Source organism: Artemia franciscana, chromosome 3, assembly GCF_032884065.1.
Source record: "Artemia franciscana chromosome 3, ASM3288406v1, whole genome shotgun sequence".
NCBI classification, from domain to species: domain Eukaryota; kingdom Metazoa; phylum Arthropoda; class Branchiopoda; order Anostraca; family Artemiidae; genus Artemia; species Artemia franciscana.
Window position 1 is genome coordinate 3235118 of NC_088865.1, and position 22747 is coordinate 3257864.

A 22747-nucleotide genomic window follows, 5' to 3' on the forward strand; every position below is an offset into this window, starting at 1 on the left:
AAATTAGGATCTAGGAGTTAGAAAGTTATATCTTTATTCAACAATATTAAAACGCAGCCTAAACCAGATTTTAACATAGCCTCTATTTTCAGGTTTTTTATTCTTTAACAGAGCTCTAACATCATTTCCTCAAAAAATTAATTTAAAATCTTTTAGAAGGGTTTTCAGAACTAGGAGAAGACTATTTATTAACGGAAGTTTTCAAAGATTAAAATATTCAAGTGATGTGGAATTCCACCACCCAAAACAGTAGAATTCCCAGAACAAATCTAACAAACGATTATCGCTTTTTTCCCAAAATTACAATAGCACATACTCAAGGCCGTATCAAGTGGGAAGGATTACCAAGCTCAAATCTTCTCCATCCACACAATTTTTGTTCCAGCTTATAAAAACGCGACGAAAATGCATATAAATAAACTTTTGATGCATATTTAAATTTTTTTGTACCCCCCCCCAAACTACAATCTTCTATATGCCTTTACAGACACTCACACATTGTAGAGAACCGGAAAAATAGCACCGCTATACCTGCCTTGATGCAGATTTTCAGCCTAAAGAATAACAAATTAGTAATAGTTACGTCGTTTATTTATCCATCAGCTAATAAAAGTAGAAACCAAAATTTAACACTACCTAATACATTAAGGCCTTTCCATGAAGATGGATACACCACAAAAATTAGAAAATCAATAGGAAAGAAGAAGCGACAAGTGTTCTTTCTCTGTTTTTTTTTTATTTTTATTTTGCTGTAATGAATGCATTTGTAATTAATAAATGTGTTGTATTTTGAATGTACATAGATTGCAACAACGACCATTCCTTGCCCTACTGCCTGTCTCAAATGATTTAAAATTTTATTTTATCCACATATTCTTTTTGAGTTTACTGCTTTGATTGTCCCCACGTACCTCCTCTACCACCAATCTTGTACAGAAACCATAGGACAAATAACACAAATCTTCTTCCAATTCAGCTATAATTATCAAGATTACAGTTTTCACTATTTAGCCCTCTTCTTTCTTCCTGAGCCATCAACAAATGGTCCAAATTGTATTTAATTTCTCAACAAGACGGATAGGGTAATACCCTGTTCCCAGACCCTTAGGCATTTCATTAAATATTTCAAATATTTACTATCAATCAAATGGAATTTTAATAGGTCAGTTTCAGCAGTTTTCTGTAGGAAAGGGTCAAATTGTGGGACTTGATGCGGACTAGTTTCTTTTTTTGCTGTAAAGCGAATAGCCTCCATTCAAATGGCAGTGACCTTAGTGTATCCATTTTCAGGAGCAGACCAATGGAACGTACGTAAACAACATATATTGGCTTGAGGTCCAAAGAAAAGAAAAACGACCATTTTAAGCTGTTTTCCAAGTCTTAAAGAAAATCAAGTCAAAACATAGAAATGGTCCCAACCACAAATAAAATAAACCAATATAGAAACCACCTGCATTTTTTTTTCTTTTAAAGCTGTTACATTTTACACATTAAGCGCTTCAAAAGCAATAAAGAAAACAGATGTCAAAAGTTATTGCAATTCTTTATCAAACTCATAAACTCCAAGTCCATCCCCGACGCGCTTCAGCTTTGTTGTGAAATGGCTAAGCTTGTTAATCGACTCCACTTGCTCGTCCAAAAACTTCCCTTCCAAAAAGTCGGTCACATGAGGATCTGAGTGGTTTGAGCCAAGCTGATGCAACTTCAAAAGAGACTAAAAAAGAAAAGTGTGATCAAAATTTGATATCTTAAAAATCAAATTCAAGGATGCGACTGGATGGATTCAAGGATAGCAGTTAAGAGGGAGGTGCTGATTGGCTTCTGATTACGAGGTGCTGATTGGCTTCTGATTACGATTTTTTAAAATTGAACTTGAATCAAACGAGCCTTCTCTAAAGTTTGTACAATCATCCTTTCTATAAAAACCTTACATTTCAGAAACGGGTAGCTTGCAATAACCTACAACCCTTGCTCCGAGGACTGTGGAAGCTTTATTAATCACGTTTTATTATTCGATTGGAAATTGAAAGTTTTAGTGCCCTTTTTAAAAGTCAAAAGTGCGGTTGAAAGGATATGAATAGTTTGAGCCCAGCTGATGCAACTTCAAAAAAGGCTAAAAAAGAAAACTATCATTCAAATTTGATATCTTAAAAATGTGACTAATGCTACATAGTTCCTGAAGCAACATAAAAAGGATTAACAGAGAAAAATACTATCAAAAATGAATCCCTTCAAAGAAACTTCAAAGATAAGAATAGAAAAGAGAGTAAAATAAAGACCAAAATTTAATTCCTGAAACTCAAAGATACGGTCGATGCCACTTAATCCATGTCCCTGACTGATGCAACTTCAAAAGGGACTAAAAAAAGAAAAGCACTATTTAAGTTTGAAAAATCCATCAAAAGGACTAAACACGAAAAATACTATCAAAAGTGGATTCCCTTCAAAAAATTCAAATATAAGAATATAAAAGAACTAAGATTAAAAATAAAAACCAAAATTTAATCTATCCTTTCTCTTTGGAAAAAGAAGAATAGGTAATAGATAAATTTTCCTAATTCAAATGCTTTCTGCAACCTAACTTGGGTGAAGTTGTTTTCCTCGATTTATACAGGTAAATACAGCAAACTGAAATTCAATAAAAGCTACATTCGATTCAACAAAATTAGGATCTAGGAGGTACATTTGTATTCAACAATATTAAAACGCACCCTAAGCCAGATTCTTTATCCATTTTATCATAGCATCTATTTTCAGGTTTTTTAATCAAACAGTTCGTAGTAACGAACTGTAGTAAGGAGCGACCCGGCTCAATAGTAACCAAAAACTCTATAAAATGGAATTTTGATACCAATAGCTACATCAAAAGAACCGCATTTTAATGCTGATTTTAAATATATAAGTCTTGCCCATCAAAAATTACGAGCCTGAGTAAATTTGCGTTATTTTAGAAAATATAAGAATTCAAATTAATCCCTGTATATAGTCGATGCCACTTAATCCCTGTCTTCGACTGATGCAACTTCAAAAGGGACTAAAAAAGAATAGTACCAACGAAATATGTCCCTGAAAAACCAGAAAACCAACGATATATCCCTAAATACTTTAGCCCCTAATGCAAATTCAAAAGGGACTAAAAAAGAAAAGTGCTATTTAAATTTGACATCTTAAAAATTAAATTCAGGGATGCGACTGATGCTACATATTCCGTGACGCAACATAAAAAGAACTACAAATGAAAAATTATTATTTAAAATAGAAACCCTTCAAAGAAAATTCAATGTGAACATAAAAGAGACTAAAATTAAAAATAAAACCAAAATTTAATCCCCGAAATTCAAAGATATGATTGATGCCACCTAATCCCTGTCCCTGACTGATGCAACTTCAAAAGATCTTAAAAAAGCTACTGAAATTTACCCTCTAAATAGTGAAATTTAAGAACATGAACGATGCCACTCAGTCCCTGAATACTTTAGTTTTTATTGCAACTTTAACGGGAGAAAAAAAAACTGTTTTTTTCACAATATATAAAATTTTAGAAGAATAGGAAGACAGGTTTGCAAACCAAGATTAGAATTTGGAGGCTACAGTGATGACAGTGGTCACGTATGGTTCTGAGACGCGGGCGCTCCAAAAGACGGAAGATGATTTATTTTATGTTTTCTGGTGTGCTTGTAACTGAACTACCTCGTAACTGTACCTCCATGCAACTGAACCACTGAACTCAGTTTTTCAGTGTTCTAGAAATGTGAGGTAATATCATTGGGTAAACTACAAATTAGAATCTTTACATGTTCAATCTTGTGGGAATTGATGATAAATCTTTTGGGAATTGTTTGTTTCTTAAAATCATGATATAAACGCCTGTCAAGATCATTCATAAAAAAGCTTGGTTTTATTTTTGAAAAAAAAAAGAAAAAAGAAGGTCCGATGTCACAAACAATTACAGCAGATTTATTTCTCTTTTTTTTTCAGATAAATCAGACCTTTCTGGACGTTAAGTAATAAAGATATGTGTTGAAATTATTTGACCTATGTGAATATTGATACCAAATTTTGATCAGATGTCTTTGAGGATATTGTAGCTAAAAAGGACACGGAAGGGGGACTGGTTACACTCCAGTCTTTTTTGAATATTCCTTCAACATGCCCTGAAAGTTTCAACTTCATATTCTCAGGTTTATATCCACAGCTGTTCCCGAAACATTGCAGATAAGTTCTTCTTGTAAAACTGAATGCATATAACACTTATTGTTTAGTTGGAGATATTCCTAAACATTTTCCGATGTGACAGCTGATACCATCAGCCATTCTAGACATTGCTTATATTTCTTTTTCACAACCAATAAAAGAGAAAATGTTTTTTGAATGTGTTAGGCATTCTTCTAGACATTTCCCTGAGGTTTGGCATTAATACTCAATGTTTTTTTTATTTATAGAATCAAACATGCCCTCTTATCCTGATGAGAAACACCTGTATGTTCAAAATAGGCAACATACATAACTTACAGCGCTTGCAGCAGGGGCTGGGGGTTGTGAACCCTGGAGGCATGGTTACTTAAGTTTTGAACAGTTTCAAATAAAATGGCCATCTCAAATTATCCATCAGACGTATTTGAGGATAAAAGGAGGATGGAGGTGGAAGCCCATCGATCACTTTTAACTCTTAGAAAGTGCACTGGAACTTTTGATTTCTAATCAAATAAGTACCCTCCCTCCCAAGTTCATACAAAAATCTTTTACATACAAACTTTATGTGTTATCAATTAGCAACTGGCTTAACTTACAGCACACTCCCCAATGAGCTGCTGATGGGATTGTTAACCCCGGAGGCATGGTTATTTGACCTTTAAACTATTTTGAACCAACATTTTTTTTTTAACTTTGATCGGATGCATTTGGCGGGGGAATGGCAATTAAGAGGGAAGTGCTGGTTGTCTTCTGATTACTTTTGATTCTTCAAAATTAAACTTGAATCAAATGAGCCTTCTCTAAGGTTTGTACAACCATCCCTTCTATAAAAACCTTAAATTCCAAAAACGGGTAATTTGCAATAGCCTATACCCCGAGGACTGTAGGGGTTTTATTAATCACGTTTTATTACTCGATTGGAAATTCAAAGTTTTAGTGCCCTTTTTAAGGGTAAAAGTGATTTGAGGGCCACAAGCCCCCCCCCCAGCCATTGGGAAAATACCCCCGGAGAATACCACCTCAAGGAAAATACTCTATCCTGCACACTTATAAAAAAAAAAAAGAACTGCCTAGGTATTATAAACAACTTCTACTCCCATCCTCCTCTCGTCTCTCCCTTAGAGTTAATTCTATATTTATCTGAAGGCTCAATGAGAGCTGGGATGTTTTGCCATTAAAATGCACCCTTTGAGGTATTGAGACTCTCTCCCTAGCTACATAACAATCAGAGAACCCATTCCAGAAGCTTAAGTACCTTTTTAAGTTTTGTAATTCGCCCATTGTTTACAGATAGTATTTGTTATTGAAAAAAATACGGACATATTTTGCTTAGGACTTTTCTGAAGGGGGGAGGCAATAATTGCACAGACACTCCTCTTTTCCAGTTTCCTTAGCACTTCTCACCTAGCTAAAAAATAACACAACTCAAAATTTCCAAATATGGAAAACCATATTTTCTGCGAAAGGGTATTTTCAGAAGAGGGTTTTCAGTGGTAGGGGGGGGGGGGTAAACGCCTAGACTTCTAGATAGTGACAGGGTAAACGGAACACCTATTAACAGACATAAAAAACGAGAAATATATCTAGTTTTTTAAGTTTGTGACGTTCGATCTTCTTTGTTTTTGCAACAACAAAACAGAATCTTTTTATTCACCATCTCGACAGTCATTTACAGCATGACTTGCAAAAAACTGCACGTCATGAAAAAGCTAACAATTCCAACAAGGTTGAACATGTGAAGATTCTAACTTGTGTTTTACCGAATGTAGGGCTGCACGAGAGTTCAGTTATATGAAGGTTGAGGGCTCAGTTGCACGGTGGTTCAGCTGCACAGGGTTCAGTTAAATGGGGTTGATTTGCACGATGGCTCAGATAAATGGTATTCAGTTGCACGAGGGTTCAGTAGCATGGGGTTCAGTTACACGGTGGTTCAGTTCCAATGATACTGTGTTTTCCAGAGGAATTATCTACGGACTGTTTTGGGCACCCGTCTGACTGGCCGTATTTCAGACAGTAAGCTGTACGAAAAATTCGGATCTATCCACTTTCTAGGGCTGTAGTGAGAGAAAAATTGAGATGGTTAGGATACTTTCTGCAGATGAAAAATAACCGATTGCCAAAGATTGTCCTCTTTAGCCAAGAAACTAGAGCCAAAGAAAATGCAGCCTGTCCCCGAATGGGATGAAAGGAAGTCACATTGAAGAGTTTAATGAAAATTGGAACTTCTCGCAAGAGTGTAAAGTGACGCTTTAAATAGATTGGGATGGAGGAGAAGGATGTATAGCTGTGTTGACCTCAGGCGGTTTCGTGCTGCGGTGATTTGTTAGTAGTAGTAGAAGAAGTTTATTTTTTCTCTCAAAATTTACCTCTGAATTTTCTTGAACAATCCTCAGAAGGAGGAGGGGGCTCAATGGAGGCTCAGGTTTATGTAAATGGGTACATATAGGTACAAAACAGACATATGAAGTAAAACTCCATTCATTTATCTTGTGATATCTGAGAGTGCTTTAGGATATCGGCTATGACATTTTTTGTGTAGGAAAAAACAAAGTGGGAATTTCCAGGGGAAGGGAGGACTAAGGAGTTTTAGAAAATGCTGTTAAATAATTCATTTGCACGAAAAAGTAACTAGATCCAGGGTAACAAAGTAACAATTTAACTATCAAAGTAAAAAAAGTAACAATTCAACTATACTAGGGAACTGTGTCTAAGATACAATGTCTAGAAAATGAAAAAAGAAAAACCTATCTTGTTTTGAAACTATTACATAAATCAAACGGTTCCCGACCTTTGTTTTTGGTCAATACCCCTTGAAATCTCATAAAACGGTCATTCACCCAAATTAGAATACACAGTCTAATAATTTTAAAAGAAAATAAATATGTATAGAAATATACTACCGCGATCTAGGAAACCGGGATAATATGAACTTTCTTCACTGTATCCTTGGGTGTGCATATAATGGCAACTATGAACAGTTCTTGTCACAGTTCACCCCTGGACACCTATGTAGTCCCCCATAGCACCAATCTTAATTTTGAGATACTCTTATCATTTAGTCATTGAAAGGTCCAAGCTTAACCTTCAAGGGGGAAGGGAGGAGGAGGACCTGGCTGAGGTAGCCCCAAAGGCTCCAAATTCTACAATCAGTTTATCCATCATAGACACGTTTTAGTAGAAAGGGGGCGCATATTACACCCTTTAAAAACGAGAATTAATGAAAGAATCTAAATATGTATTATTGCGATGAAAATTCAGTACAGTTCGACATCACAGAACCATATATACACATTATATTGCACTTATAGGCCTATCACCAAATTTCTTCGGAATCTACAAAAAGAAAGCATATATTAGAAATAGCCTTGGAGAGTACAGCCCAATTTTGGAAACCTTGGATATAGTGACTCATGCCTTTTTAATAACCTTTCCTTTCAAAAATTTTCTCATGATTCCCTTTCCCCAGAAATGTGTACATTATTTTATGGTGAAATGATACAAAAGAATTAACTTTTTCTCTTTCACAGAAATCTATTTTCATGGTTCCACACTGTTTTCATTTTATTTTCATATTTTTCATGAATTTTGACAAATCTGCATGTTATACTGCGTTTCCTCATTACTTAATGTTAAAAATCTTAAGAATTTCTGACTTCTCTACAATTTCCCTTTCCAAAAAATAAACACGTAAATTACGACTAAACGTTATTTAGGGCAATACAAGTGTGGGTTCCCCAAAATTGATAATAAGACTCATAAAGAAGAAGAAAGGTAAAGGACATACATCATTAACTTCCTTCTCTAAGTTGAGAGCATATTCCATTGCCTCCAAAGCTGTTGACCATTCTTCTTTCGTTGGTCTCTCTATATTAGCAAATACAACTCTTCCTCCTCTGCTCAGCTGGTACTTAATGAACATTTCTGCATGATCTCTCTCTTCATGACTGGAATCAAAGTAAAATTTCTCAAGGCCTGGTAGAGCAACGTCATCACGACCAAAATGCGTTGCCTATAAAAAATGTATTAAAATTTCTCAAGGCCTGGTAGAGCAATGTTATCACGACCAAAATGAGTTGCCTATAAAAAATGTATTAAAATTTTCTCCAGACCTGGCAGAGCAATGTCATTACGACCAATGCATTTAATTCCTCAAGGCCTAGTAGAGCAATGTCTTCACGACCAATGCATTAAATTTCTCAAGGCCTAGTAGAGTAACATCATCACAACCAAAATGAGTTGCCTATAAAATCTATATATATAAAAATAAGTTGTCTGTCTGTGGATGTGTGGATGGATGTGTGGATGGATGTGTCAGGTGACGTCACCTGAAAAAACTGGATTAGGTGACGTCAAAACTGAAAAAACTAAAAAAAAGGCAAAAACTACAAAAAAAAACTAAAAACTAATAAAAAAAATAAAAAAGCTAAAAAACTAAAAAAACTATAAAGGTAAAAACCAATAAAAAACTAAAAAAAAACTGAAAAAACTAAAAAAAGGCAAAAACTACAAAAAAAACTAAAAACTTATAAAAAAAGTAAAAAAGCTAAAAAACTAAAAAAACTAAAAAAACTAAAAAAGGTAAAAAACTAAAAAAAATAAAAAATAAAAAAAAACTAAAAAAAAGGAAAAAACTGAAAAATAAGCTAAAATAAAGGTAAAAACCAATAAAAAACTAAAAAAAAAGGAAAAAACTAATAAATGACGACACTCAAAGAGAAAGCGACCAGGACAAAAGGAATGTTCGATTAGCAATCAACAAAGCACCGGGACACAGGGAGTATAAATGACGACCAGGACATAAGTAAAAAAAAAAAAAACTATCTATATATATAAAAATAAGTTGTCTGTGGATCTGTGGATCGTGGATCAGGTGACGTCACCTGAAAAAACTGGATCAGGTGACGTCAAAACTGAAAAAACTAAAAAAAAGGCAAAAACTACAAAAAAAACTAAAAACTAATAAAAAAAATAAAAAAGCTAAAAAACTAAAAAAACTAAAAAAAGGCAAAAACTACAAAAAAAACTAAAAACTAATAAAAAAGCTAAAAAACTAAAAAAACTAAAAAAAAGGCAAAAACTACAAAAAAACTAAAAACTAATAAAAAAATAAAAAAGCAAAAAAACTAAAAAAACTAAAAAAAGGTAAAAAACTAAAAAATAAATAACGACCGGGACACAGGGACACAACTACAACGGGGACACCGGGGGAAACAGGGGGATATAAATGACGACCGGGACAAAAAAACTAAAAAGAAATAAAAACTAAAAACTAATAAAAAAAAACTAAAAAATCTAAAAATCTAAATAAGCTAAAAAAGAAAAAAAAAGGAAAAAAATAAAGGAGAAAAACAAAACTAAAAAACGAATGTATATACAGACCGGGACACCGGGATACAAATGATGACCGGGACCCGGGACACAGGGAATATAAATGACGACCGGGACACAGGGACACAACTACAACGGGGACACCGGGGGAAACAGGGGGATAACCTGACAATCTATTTATATGCAAAGACAATGGGACAGCAAAGAATGTTGTATATTCGCAAGTTTTACGTAGTTAAAACCATATATATATATATATATCTATATTCACAGGTGGGACATAGGGACACAACTACAATGGCGCGTAACTATTATGGCGCGTAACGACTTACGCGCGCGGGGGGGCTTGGGGGGGGCGCGAAGCGCCCCCACCAACTAGGTGTTGGGGTGGCGCGAAGCGCCACCCCAACAGCTAGTGTATTATAATTTCCAAAGGCCTGGTAGAGCAATGTCATCACGGTCTAAATGAGTTGCCTATAAAAATGCATAAAAATCTCTCAAGGCCTGGTAGAGCAACGTCACCACGACCAAAATGATTTGCCTATAAAAATACTTTAAAATTTCTCAAGGCCTGGTAGAGCAACGTCATCACGACAAATATGAGTTGCCTAAAAAAACGCATTAAAATTTCTCAAGGCCTGGTAGAGCAATGTCATCACGATCAATGCACTAAATTTCACAAGGCCTAGTAGAGCAACATCATCACAACCAAAATGAGTTGCCTATAAAATTTATTAAAATTTCTCAAGGCCTGGTAGAGCAACGTCATCACGACCAAAATGAGTTGCCTGTAAAAAACATACATTAAAATTTCTTATGACCTGGTAGAGCAACGTCATCACTACCAAAATGAGTTGCCTATAAAAATGCATTAAAAATTCTCAAGGCTTGGTAGAGCAATGTCATCACGACCAAAATGAGTTCCCTATAAAAATGCATTAAAATTTCTCAAGGCCTGGTAAAGCAACGTCATCACGACCAAAATGAGTTGCTTATAAAAATGCATTTAAATTTCTCAAGGCCTGGTAGAGCAATGTCATCACGGCCAAAATGAGTTGCCTATAAGAAATTCATTAAAATTTCTCAAGGCCTGTTAGAGCAATCTCATCACGACCAAAATAAGTTGCTTATAAAAAATGCAGCAAAATTTCTCAAGGCCTGGTAGAGCAACGTCATCACGACCGAAACGAGTTGCCTATAATAAATGAACTTAAATGTAAAAAAAAACCTAAAGTAAATGAAAATAGTAAGTAATAGATACAATATGGATCAATCAATGAAATAAAAAAATTAAATGAAAAAATGAAAAAATAAATTAAATGTAATAAGAAAATTAAATGTCTAAATAGTCAAATTACAAACGAAACAAGAAGAAAAAAATAACCACAGAATACAGAAAAATGATGATGTCAAAGAAAAACCAATGTATAAATAAAACCTAACTAAAAATAAGAGCATAAGAATTAAAAGAAGAGGGGGTGGGACAAAATGTAGCGGAATGAAACATTAATCCTAAAAGCAAGGAACAAAGGGAAACTCCTTTATAATTCAAAGTAAATTAGAATGACGCTAAATCTATACAAGTAATAATAATAAGTAAATTACAAATAATAAATCTCTCTCTCTCTCTCTATATATATATATATATATATATATATATATATATATATATATATATATATATATATATATATATATATATATTGCTTCATTTAAGGGGCTAAAGAAACCGAAAACCAGGAATAAAAAGCAGAGTGCTAAAATATTTGCTAGGGAACAAACCTTTTTGAGACGTTTAAAAATTGGTACAAAGATGGTTAGAACCAACTTTTTACACCGTTGGGTCCAGGACTAGGGGAAACCAACTGTTATTGGCACACATACTTTTCAGTATTCTTTAGCTCAAAACTGAAAACTAAAATAACTCTGTGGTATAAACTATAACAGCATTACTTATCCAAATACTCTAATTTTTAAAATACCTTTTCTTATCTAGACCCGGGAAGAAAACAATTATCATGATAAGTCACGGATTTTTTGAAACATTTTTGAAAGGCCAGACATGTTGTTACATTTTGAGCATATCGGTGTCTTTTGCATATACTGTACTTCAAATTACATTAATAACAGGCACGCATGCACTAGGCGTTCTTCAGTATTTTTTTTTTAGTAGGGGCGGGGATAATAAAAAATTATAATCTAAGCAATGGCGTGGTAAGCAACTGTGGCATGACAATATATAAATCCTCTAACTATACGAAACAAATGAGACTAGATTTCCGGCCCATGAACCTATTTCTCATGTGTGGCAAACAGTCAAATGAATTTTGATCCTGGGTGTGTTGGAAGCGACTAAGGGTACTGAGGTAAAATGTCTTGGAATGTTGAGTTAAATCAAACAATACTGTATGCAGCTAAGTTATCAAAAAGGCATATCTGCAATGTTTTAGGAGTGCCTGAGGGTCCAAATATTCAATCAAAACACGCTATGTGCATCTTGGTTGTCAGAACAGTATATCCAAAATATCTGAGAACATCTAATGGTATTTTGCTGAGACCTTACGGAATGTTGAGCAGGTGTTAAAATAAATCAAAAGACACTAATTAGAACTATTAAATTAGAAAAAAAAAAAAAACAAAAAAAAAAAAACACTGGATTATGGATTGACAGTGTAATGAGTTTTTTTTTCCAGAGTTTAATTATTTATTAAAAACATGAGAGAAACAAAAATGAAACTAATACATAAAAAAAAAACTTTTCCAACATAATGCATTCACACCTTCAAGAGGTTCACTGTTTGCATTTGTACCTTCTAGATATTCAATCTTGAGAGCCTTAATAATTTTTGATTTATTAAAGTAAAAAAGAAAACATATAAATGTCTTATGTTTTCTGTTAAGAGTAAATTACATTCTTAGAAGCAACTAGACATATCAACCTAGTCCCCTACTACAACCCTACTCCCCTTAGTTTCTGCATCTACTAGCTCAGATCAACTGGTTTTCCAAAAAAAAAAAAAAAAAAAAAACCACCAAAGCAGCAAGATCAGAGCTCCAACGTTTCTCTAAGTCCCTACAATTCCTTAAAGAATCACCCTATTTCCTCCATTAGCTTTTTTTTAGTTTGTGTGAATGACTCTTTTAGAATTGATTGGGTGTTCTTGCCATAGCTTGTAGAGCTTGGACAATTCAATTCATTAATATAATACGCATAACAAATAAAATACACTGGGTCACCACGGAGAGACTGAGCTCGTGATTGTGGTGACCCCATCAATATTTATAGCATAAACAATATTAGTTGAAGATTCAATACCCAAGTCCACGGCCCACCACACAAAGCAGAAAGACAAAATAAAAATCACAATAACAAAACAATCAAACAAACGTGCACAGAGAATGAAATCATGAGCAATCAGAGACGATGAATAAAAAAAAAGAGAAAAAAATAATAATAAATAAAATAAAAAAATAAACAAAAATAAAAAAAAATCCATAGAGAAAAAAAAACCTATTTCCTCCATGAACTTTTTTTTAGTTTGTGTTGAAGAGACTTCAACACAAACTAAAAAAACTTTTGAACAAACAAAAAAACTAAAACCCAAAAATTACAAATCTTTGAAAAACCATTTAACATCCCTTGTGTTGTGCTATAGACAGATATGCTCATTTTTAATAAAACTTACTTTGTCTGAAAGCAAAAATTTTTTTGATTTTAATAAACAAAATTTTCTTTTTGAAGTTCAGGAGAGACCTTTCTAATTTTCTAGTATACCTTTTGTGAAAGGCTAAAAGAACTATTATTTGAGTTATTAGTTCACTTTGGGAGTTCCCTGCTTAGATTGACAAACTTGCCAACAAAAGATGTAAATTTCAGTGTTTTTAAGTCCCATTTCACAGTCAAAACCCAGAAACTCAACAGCCTTTGATGATAGCTAGTCCCCTTAGAGAATTAGCTAATGTAATCTTTTCTTTGAGAGGGTCAGCAGATGCTAAGGATTGCAAAAGTATTTTAAGATATCACTTGCCCTTAAAGAATTGTTTGTCAAGAATTGTTTTTGTTCCTTCAATGGCAAACTTAGTTTCACCTTATCCTACATAATAATGAGATAGAAATTGCAATTCGACTTGATTTTGAATATCTATAACAGAACTAACAGATTGGACTCCAGAAGCATCTAAAAAATAACTAACCAAAGAACTTACTGATATGTCATAATTTGATACAATAAATTAAGAAGACTACTTTAGTTTCATTATTGAGCAGGTCAATATACTAAGATTATAAACGGTCCTTATAAACTAAGATTAATATGGGAACTTAGAATGAGCAGAAATTAATTCATCTAAGGAGTAAAACTTAACCAGACAGAAATTATTATGTTTAGCTTTGGTGTTACCACCTACTCACACAGGACAATGTCTTCTATATTAAATGACAATATGAAAAGACAGACAAATAAGTTTGAAGAAACAATTTGGGAAACTTATTAATGAACAAGAGCTAAGAGCTCATATGGCACTTGTGACAAGGCCAGAAGACCCAAGAACTAATATGGTATGAGCTCTAACAAAATTCCAACAATCAATAGATTGATTTAAAAGGAAAATTGGAGGCTTAATCCCGGTCAGAATTTAAAACAAGAGCTCTGAGTCATGATGTCCTTCTAAATATCAAAGTTCGTTAAGATCCGATCACCCACTCGTAAGTTATAAATACCTCGTTTTTTCAAATGTTTCCTCTCTCTTCAGCCCTCCAGATGGTCGAATCAGGAAAAACAACTTTATCAAGTCAAGTTGTGCAGCTCCCTGACACGCCTACCAATTTTCATCGTCCTAGCACGTCCAGAAGCACCAAACTCGCCAAAGCACTGTACCCGACCCCCTAACTCCCCCAAAGAGAGCGAATCCAGTACAGTTACGTCAATCACGTATCTACGACATTCGCTTATTCTACCCACTAAGCTTCATCCAAATTCCTCCACTCTAAGCGTTTTCCAAGATTTCCGATTTCCCACTCCAACTCCCCCCAATGTCAACAGATCTCGTCAGGATTTGAAATAAAATCTCTAAGACACCAGTCCCTTCTAGATATCAAATTTCACTATGATCCAGTCACCCATTCTTAAGTTTAAATTAAATAAAAAAACTAGTTTTTTTAACTGAAAGTAAGGAGCGACATTAAAACTTAAAACGAACAGAAATTACTCCGTATATGAAATGGGTTGTCCCCTCCGCAATCCCTCGCTCTTTAAGCTAACAATTCTTGCCACAACTCCACTTTTTAAAACCATTAAAACCTTTAGCGTAAAGAGCGAGGGATTGCAGAGGGGACAACCCATTTCATATACGGAGTAATTTCTGTTCGTTTTAAGTTTTAATGTTGCCCCCGACTTTCAGTTAAAAAAAAAACTAGTTTTGTACTTAATTTCTGAATGTTGCTGAATTAATGCATGTTTGATTTTGGCTCTCCGTACATAAATTATTAAAACGAAATTTGCATATTAATACTTTTTTTTGCTAAATGGCTTTCTCTTAGTTTTGACCAGACGATTTTGAGAAATAAGGGGTGAGGAAGGAGGCCTAGTCGCCCTCCAATTTTGCGGTTACTTAAAAAGGCAACTAGAACTTTTAATTTTTAACGAACGTTTTTATTAGTAAAAAATATACGTAACTTAAGAATTAACTTACGTAACAAACTTTTATATTCTTATATTTTTAATTATATATATATGAGGGGGTTTGTCCCCTCGCTAATACCTCGCTCTTCACACTATATCTTCAGTTTTGTCCCAATCCTTTATGAATGACCCCTGAATCAGAAAGGCCATAGAATAAATAGTTGAAATTACTAAAAACACTTTAGCATAAAGAGCGAAGTATTGATCTCCTCCTAAATACCTCACTCTTTATGCTAAAGTATTTTTAGAACTTCTCATATGCGTAATAATCTCTGTTCGTTTTAAATTTTAATGCTACTCCTTACTTTCAGCTGAAAAAACTTTTTCATGTTTATATTTTCATTGTTTTTTTTAATAGTAATGCTAGAAAATCCTGCGCCCTTTTCATTGAATTTCTCTTCCCAATTAAATATTCCTCCAAGGAAAGATCCTCCCACATAGCCCCCTCTCCTCAACCCCACACCCAAACCAAAAAAATCTCCCTGAAAACGTCGGTACACTTCCCAATAACCATTACTGTATGTAAACATAGGTCAAAGTTTGTAACTTGCAACCCCTCCCCCAGGGACTGTGGGGTAATAAGTCATCCCCAAAGACATAGTTATTATGGTTTTCGACTATGAGGAACAAAATGCCTATCTCAAAAATTTTGATCCATTGACTTTGGGAAAAAATGAGCGTAGGAGGGGGCCTAGGTGCCCTCCAATTTTTTTGGTCACTTAAAAAGGGCACTAGAACTTTTCATTTCCGTTAGAATAAGCCCTCTTGCAACACTTTAGGACCACTTGGTCGATACGATGACCCCTGGAAAAAAACAACAAATAAACATGCACCCATAACCTGTCTTCTGGCAAAAAATACGAAATTCCACATTTTTGTAGATTGGAGGTTTTCTGATACGCTGAATTCGATGGTGTGATTTTCTTTAAGATCCTATGAGCTTTAGGGGGTGTTTCCCCCTATTTCCCTAAATAAGGCAATTTTTCTCAGGCTCGTAAATTTTGATGACAAAGACTAAATTTGATGAAACTTATGTATTTAAAATCAGCATAAAAATCCGATTCTTTCGATATATCTTTTAGCATCGAAATTCCGTTTTTTAGAGTTTCGTTTACTATTCAGCCGGGTTGCTCCTCGTTACCACAAACTGTTTGAAAAAAAATACCTCAATTTTTCTCATTATTCCAAATTAACAACCCCCAGCTCCTCCAAAGAGAACGGACCCGTTTCAATTATGCCAATCAAGTATCTAGAACTTGTGATTATTCTTTCCATGAAGTTTCATCCCATTCTCTCCACTCTAAGCATCTTCCAAGATATCTGTTTCCCCCCTCCAACCCCGTATGATCCGGATCCAATTTGAGTCAAAAATGGAGCATCTGAGAGATAAGATCATTCTATATATCAAGTTTCATTAAGATCAGAAGATAAAGATACCCCAATTTTCACGTTTTCCAAGAATCCCGGTTTCCCCCTCCAACTCCCCCCAATATCATAGGATCTGGTCAGAATTTAAAATAGAGCTCTAATGCACAAGAGCCTTCTAAATATTAAATTTCATTAAGATCTGATTACCTATTCGTAAGTCCTAATTTTTTCTAGTTTTTCTGAATTATACCCCCCCCAACTCCACCAAAGAGAGCGGATCCGGTCCAGTTAAGGCAGTTACATATCTTGGACTTGTTTTTGTTCTTCCCACCCAGTTTCATCCTGATCTCTCAGCTTAGTATTTTCAAAGATTTCTGACCCCTGCCCCCAATGGTGCTGGATCTGGTTGGGATTTAAAATAACAAATTTGAGTTACGAGGTCCTTCTAAATATGAAGTTTCATGAAGATCCAATCACTCCTTTGTAAGTTAAAAATACGTCATTTTTTCTAATTTTTCAGAATTAACCCTCCCCCAACTCCCCCAAAGAGAGCGAATCTGTTCTGGTTATGGCAATCATGTATCTAGGCCTTTTGCTTATTTTTCCCACCAAGTTTCGTCCTGATCCCTCCACTCCAAGCGTTTTCCAAGATTTTAACCCTCCCCCAACTCCCCCCAATGTCACCAGATCCAGTTGGGATTTAAAATAAGAGCTCTGAGACACAATATCCTTCCAAACATGAAATTTCATTAAGATCTGATAATCCATTTGTAAGTTAAAAATATCTCACTTTTTCTAACTTAACCATCCACCCACTCCCCCCCCCCTAGATGGTCAAATTGGGGAAACAACAATGTCTAATTTAATCTGGTCTGGTTCCTGATACGCCTGCCAAATTTCATCATCCTAGCTTGCCTGGAAATGCCTAAAGTAGCAAAACCAGGACAGGCCAACAGACAGACTGACATAATTTGCAATCACAATATGTGACTTGGTAGATACCAAGTGCCATAATAAAACTACTGCCACCCAAGCGAACAAGCCTAAGAAACCCTGCTAAAATGTGAACTCTATTACTGCTAATAGAGAATAGAAGTTTCAACTTCAGAGGAAGTCAGAAGATGCATACTTCTGAGAAAATAAACCTACTTTATTGAAGATGGTAGTGGTATATATACATACATACATACACATATATATATATATATATATATATATATATATATATATATATATATATATATATATATATATAAATAATGTACTAACCTAATTTTAAAAATACACTTAACCTCTTATATAAAAAAACAACAAATGAAACATTTATTTTTGAAAATAACAAGAAAAATAGAAGTCAAACTGATTAAAAGCCATTGTGTCATAAAACTTTCTTACTTTCCAGAGGTCCAGCTTGCACAGCAAGGTGGAAGACAAATGTTAGGCTCAATCAAATGAATCTTTTAAACATATGCTTTTTTCACATTATTTTTCTCCCCAGGGATCATCATATAGAGCAAATGGTTGCTAAAAGTTTGGAAAGGGCTGGTTAGATCAAAGTCTGAGTTCTAGTGCCCTTTTTAAAGCTGAAACTAAGTGCAGGGCAATCTCCCATCCCTTTAAAGGCCCTGGTGTACTCTAGGAGTTCTGTGCAAATGACCCATATAGAACCTAGATTTGAAATATGCATTTTAGAGAAAGGAACACAATGCCATGCAACAAATCTGGCCAGCAACAAATCTGAGACTGATATGGCAATAAAGATGTTCAATTTCAGACACAAAGGACAGATTTCATGTAGCAAGGGTATACCACATTTTATTAAGTCAGGAAAAATTCTCAACAAGTATGATCAGATGGCTGTAAACATAATTCTTAGCCAAACATCACTAAACAGACCCTTCCACCACTCTAACATTAAAAGATAAACAATCATTACAAAATAAATCAATTTGCAGCCCAACCATCCTGAATCAAAACAAAGTAAGCATATGTTTCACAAGCTATTAGTAGACTAGCAATATTAGCCATTTTACACCAAAAAGAGGTTAATATTTATCAGAGGAAGAATCTCTCCCTCCCCTTTAGGGGTGAGGAATAATAGGAGATAACTCATAAATTTAAAACAATATGGGTAGCTCACTCTCCAAGAATGATTGATGATAAACATTACCAAAGGTGGCTGGTAAGAAGTTGTAAGACCAATTTCTTTTTTTCCTTAGGCCCAATAGTCTGAGGACTAGAGCTTTGACTATTCTCAAATTATCTATTGTACATACAAACCATGTCCAAGGTGGATCTACCCTAGACAGAATCTAATCTTTTCTTTGCAGCTGTGTCTGTTTGATGGTTCTGGACAGGGCTGTATTCAGTTTTTTTTCTGGGGGGGGAGAGAGGGAAAGTACTAAAGCCTAAAAAATGCATAACAAATTTAGGTACTTGTATCTTATAGCCACCACACTCAAGTTCTGTCAAGAAATGAAGCTTGGTTAATGCTAATTAAATAAACCAAAATATGATGAAAATATAACACTATCAGCAAAATTACAAAACTATAACAACATATTATGGATGGGGGGAGGCTTAAATCAGAATTCAGGACAGAAACGTGATTCTAAAGATGCAAGTCTTTTCTTAGATATCCAAGTAGTAGGGTAAAAGCCCTCTTTTTGGGAAAGACCACTTTTCTTTGGCATTCCTGAAAAATAGCAATGGGTTTTTGGACCACCTAGAATTTGTCAGCATAAATTAAAAATGTGGTCTGTTTTGATAAGCAATTGAAGCATAAATATAGGCTATTTATATATTTGTGATTTATAGAATAAATATCAATCAGTAGGAGTTAAATTTTAGCAATCAGAAGAAAGTTAGTTTTCTGTGAAAAAAAAAACTGAAACACTAAAAGGATATAGGCTATACATTAAAATAAGATAATTATTTTGATAAATATATTCCCAAATATATTTTATAAATATATATATATATGGAAAAATGTCAGTGGAAAAATACAATATTTCCAAAGAGATCCTTGTAGGTAAGTCAATAAATTACAAAAATTTCAAGTGTTTGATATCAAATAATTTAAATAGCCTAGTAACCATATTGATATAGGCTGGGTGTCCTGTGGTGGTGCAGTGGATTTGACCTTAGCTTGGTAATACAGGACCCAGAGATTGAATTGCGCTGCCGGAATGTACTGCAGGGCTGACAGGGGATAGGAGTCAAGAAGCATCATTAATTCTTATAATAATATAGGCTGGGTAAAATTGGAGCAAAAAGTATTACTGGCTTTCATATAAAGTGAATATACTACTTGATGCCTTTTTTAATGTTCTTTACAAATATAATAATTGCTTCTACCAGAAATTCAGATTTAAGCACTAAAAATGACCTTTTTGACCTCTTAAAAATGACCTAAATATGGGGTCATTGCAAATCTGTAATAGTTTAGAAACAAATTTAGGCTATATATTTGCACATCAGGGGGGTGGAGTAAAGCATAGCATATATTAAATACATAAACAAACCACTGCTGTTTTTTTTTCAAAGGTCTCTAAATAGGTGTACATTCCCTAAATCTAGTTAAAGAGAAATCACCAGTGCAGCAGCACAAACACACACACAAAAAACAGCAATGGTTAGTTTACATATTTAATATATGCTATGCTTTACCCCCCCCCCTGATGTGCAAATACATATCCCAAATTTGTTTCTAAACTATTACAGATTTGTAATGACCCCATATTTACGTCATTTTTAAGAGGTCAAAAAGTGCTTAAATCTGAAGAAGTGATTATTAAATCTGAAGAAGTAATTTCCAGAAGAAGTGATTATTATATTTGTAAAGAGCATTAAAAAAGGCATTGAGTGGTATATTCACTTTATATGAAGGCAATTAATACTGTTTGCTCCAATTTTACCACAGGCTGTAGCTTAGGTTTTCAGCTTTTCTCTGATGTATACAATTCTTCTCAATTCCTCTTTGGTAACAAGATGTGTGTTTTAGTTTTACATAATTTCACTCAATTGAATAGCCTACTGTTTTTTTTTATCCTATATCAATTGGCAAATTTGTCAGTTTAAATAGCCCAGACAGTAAATTTTTCACAGTTCATATAGGACTTACTAAAAGGTAACAATACAACTTGACAAACAGCCAAAAAAATTTTGCTTACCAATAAAGTGAATATACTGCTTGATGTCTTTTTTATGTTCTATACCAATATAATAATTGCTTCTAGCCTACTGCAAATTCAAATTTAAGCACTTTTTGGCCTAGCCTAACCTTATTAAAAATGACAATAATTTTGGCAATGAGAAAATATAGTAGGCCTATTATTTTGTCAAAAATGACCAAGAAAACAGCACTGAGAAAATGTAGTCTTATTTTGTTGAAAATGACTGATGCCTCATGCTTTAATTGAAAATTCATCATTTTTAAGAGGTCAAAAAGTGCTTAAACTTGAATTTGCAGTAGAAGCAATTATTATGTTCATAAAGAACATAGGTTAAAAGGCATCATATGGTATGTTCACTTTATAGTGAACATATTATGCTGAAACTAACTAAGAGGCTACTTTATAGGGTGGTGGAAGGTCCCTTCACCTGAAAATTTCCTCTTTTTTAGGTAGAACTTAAGGGCTTCTTGATACCATGTCAAATTGAGGCAAGAATAGACCAATTCACATTACAGGACAAACAGTCTGGATCCATCAGCTTAAATAGTCTTAGTTTGACTTTACAGAAAAGCCTAAGGATATAAAAACAATATATTGCACTTACCATTGAAAGATAAATGTAAGATGCATGAAGTTCCAAATTAATCTGTTTATTAATAGCAGCTTCAACTTCAACATGAAAATTCTGTCGGCACTTTGATACAGACATATTCATGAAATCAGATAGGTCAACACAAATAAGTTAAATGGAATACTTTTTCAATACAAAAGGCTTTAAGAAAATGCTTGATCACCCACTGGCAACGCAAAGCATAAGAGTGTATCACAATGATAACGATGAACGTACTTTAAGCAATTTGCATGAGCTTAGGGTACAATCACACCTAAGCAAAGAATCGCGGAGCGCAAGTAGCTACGTTTTTCCCACGAAGGACATTTTTATGTTTTCTGCCGAATCCTTTCGTTTCTTGGCACCAGCTCATGTATTATAATTTTTCATAAGCTATAACATAGTTGCTCTAAAATCTTTTTTATGTTCATTTATTCAGCTTAATTTCACGTATCTTTGATATTTGTGCATTAACAGTGGTTTTACTCCATTTTGTTGCTTTAGGTCTCGTTGCGATTATCCCTGATCTTCACTACCTCATCTTATGATCTTCCGGGGGACTCTACCCAAGGATTCCGAAAAAAATACACATTTAATAAGCGTATTTCTAGTGGTAACGAACTTATCTTATAAATTTTCTACCTGAATCATATCAGTCAAGACAAACCGTATCTCCATTATAGATAGATAGATAAGTGTATTTCAAAAACCCATGGGCGATATAGACACAAAAATATAAATAAATAACAAACAAGCAAGGAGATTAACGCGTTCCACCGATGAAAGACACTCTTGCGTGAACCCAAAATTTGGTAGCGCGCAAGCGATGCGGGAGTGGCGTTCCACCGATCTGTCTATATTAAACCTTATATTTTTGCAATGATTTGTTGATTTGATGTGCTAAGTAAACTAGTGTTATAATGAATTTTGAAAAAATATATCGATATTGATCTTTAGTTAGAAAGTGAGAATATAAGCTAATAAGAATAGTAAGAAGTAATGTAATTGAGGGAATTATCAGTGGCCTGGGCCCTCTGTAAATTACTCAGGATTTTCTTTATAGGGCTCATTCTATCACTGGCAGCAGTTCTTCTGATTTATAGCAGCATAGTTTGATAATTTATTTGAATAGGTCAACAGAAATAAAAAAAATTCCTTATCACAGACATCATTTTCGATTTATACATCTATTAAGAATATCAAACAATTCGTATTAACGAACTGTAAGTGAAGAGCGCTTTAGCCAAATAGAAACCAAAACTCTAAAAAAGAAAGTTCGATAACAATCGATACATCAAAAGAATTAGTTCTTTATCTTGACTCTAAATATGTATAACTCTAATTGCAAAAAGTTTTAATATTATCTATCAAAAGCTACGAGCCTGGGAACA

At 34.1% G+C, this 22747-nt stretch overlaps 1 protein-coding gene across 1 annotated transcript; it reads right to left on the reverse strand.

Annotated features, from left to right (window-relative positions):
- Positions 1-573: 573 nt before the first annotated feature.
- LOC136024754 (soma ferritin-like) lies at positions 574-21584 on the reverse strand. The gene is made up of 3 exons (XM_065700204.1): positions 21351-21584; positions 7979-8203; positions 574-1714 (listed from the first exon to the last, which is right to left on the reverse strand). The coding sequence occupies exons 1-3, from the start codon at positions 21459-21461 to the stop codon at positions 1532-1534; spliced, it is 519 nt and encodes a 172-aa protein (XP_065556276.1). The 5' UTR covers positions 21462-21584; the 3' UTR covers positions 574-1531.
- Positions 21585-22747: the final 1163 nt, after the last annotated feature.

Excerpts from the sequence above, each read along its gene's own strand:
- LOC136024754 (XM_065700204.1), bottom strand. The coding sequence starts at position 21,461 with ATGAATATGTCTGTATCAAAGTGCCGACAGAATTTTCATGTTGAAGTT. Across the intron at positions 8,204-21,350 it reads CTTACATTTATCTTTCAATG|GCAACGCATTTTGGTCGTGA; the intron begins GTAAGTGCAATA and ends CATTTTTTATAG. Across the intron at positions 1,715-7,978 it reads TAGAGAAGGAAGTTAATGAT|TCTCTTTTGAAGTTGCATCA; the intron begins GTATGTCCTTTA and ends TTTCTTTTTTAG.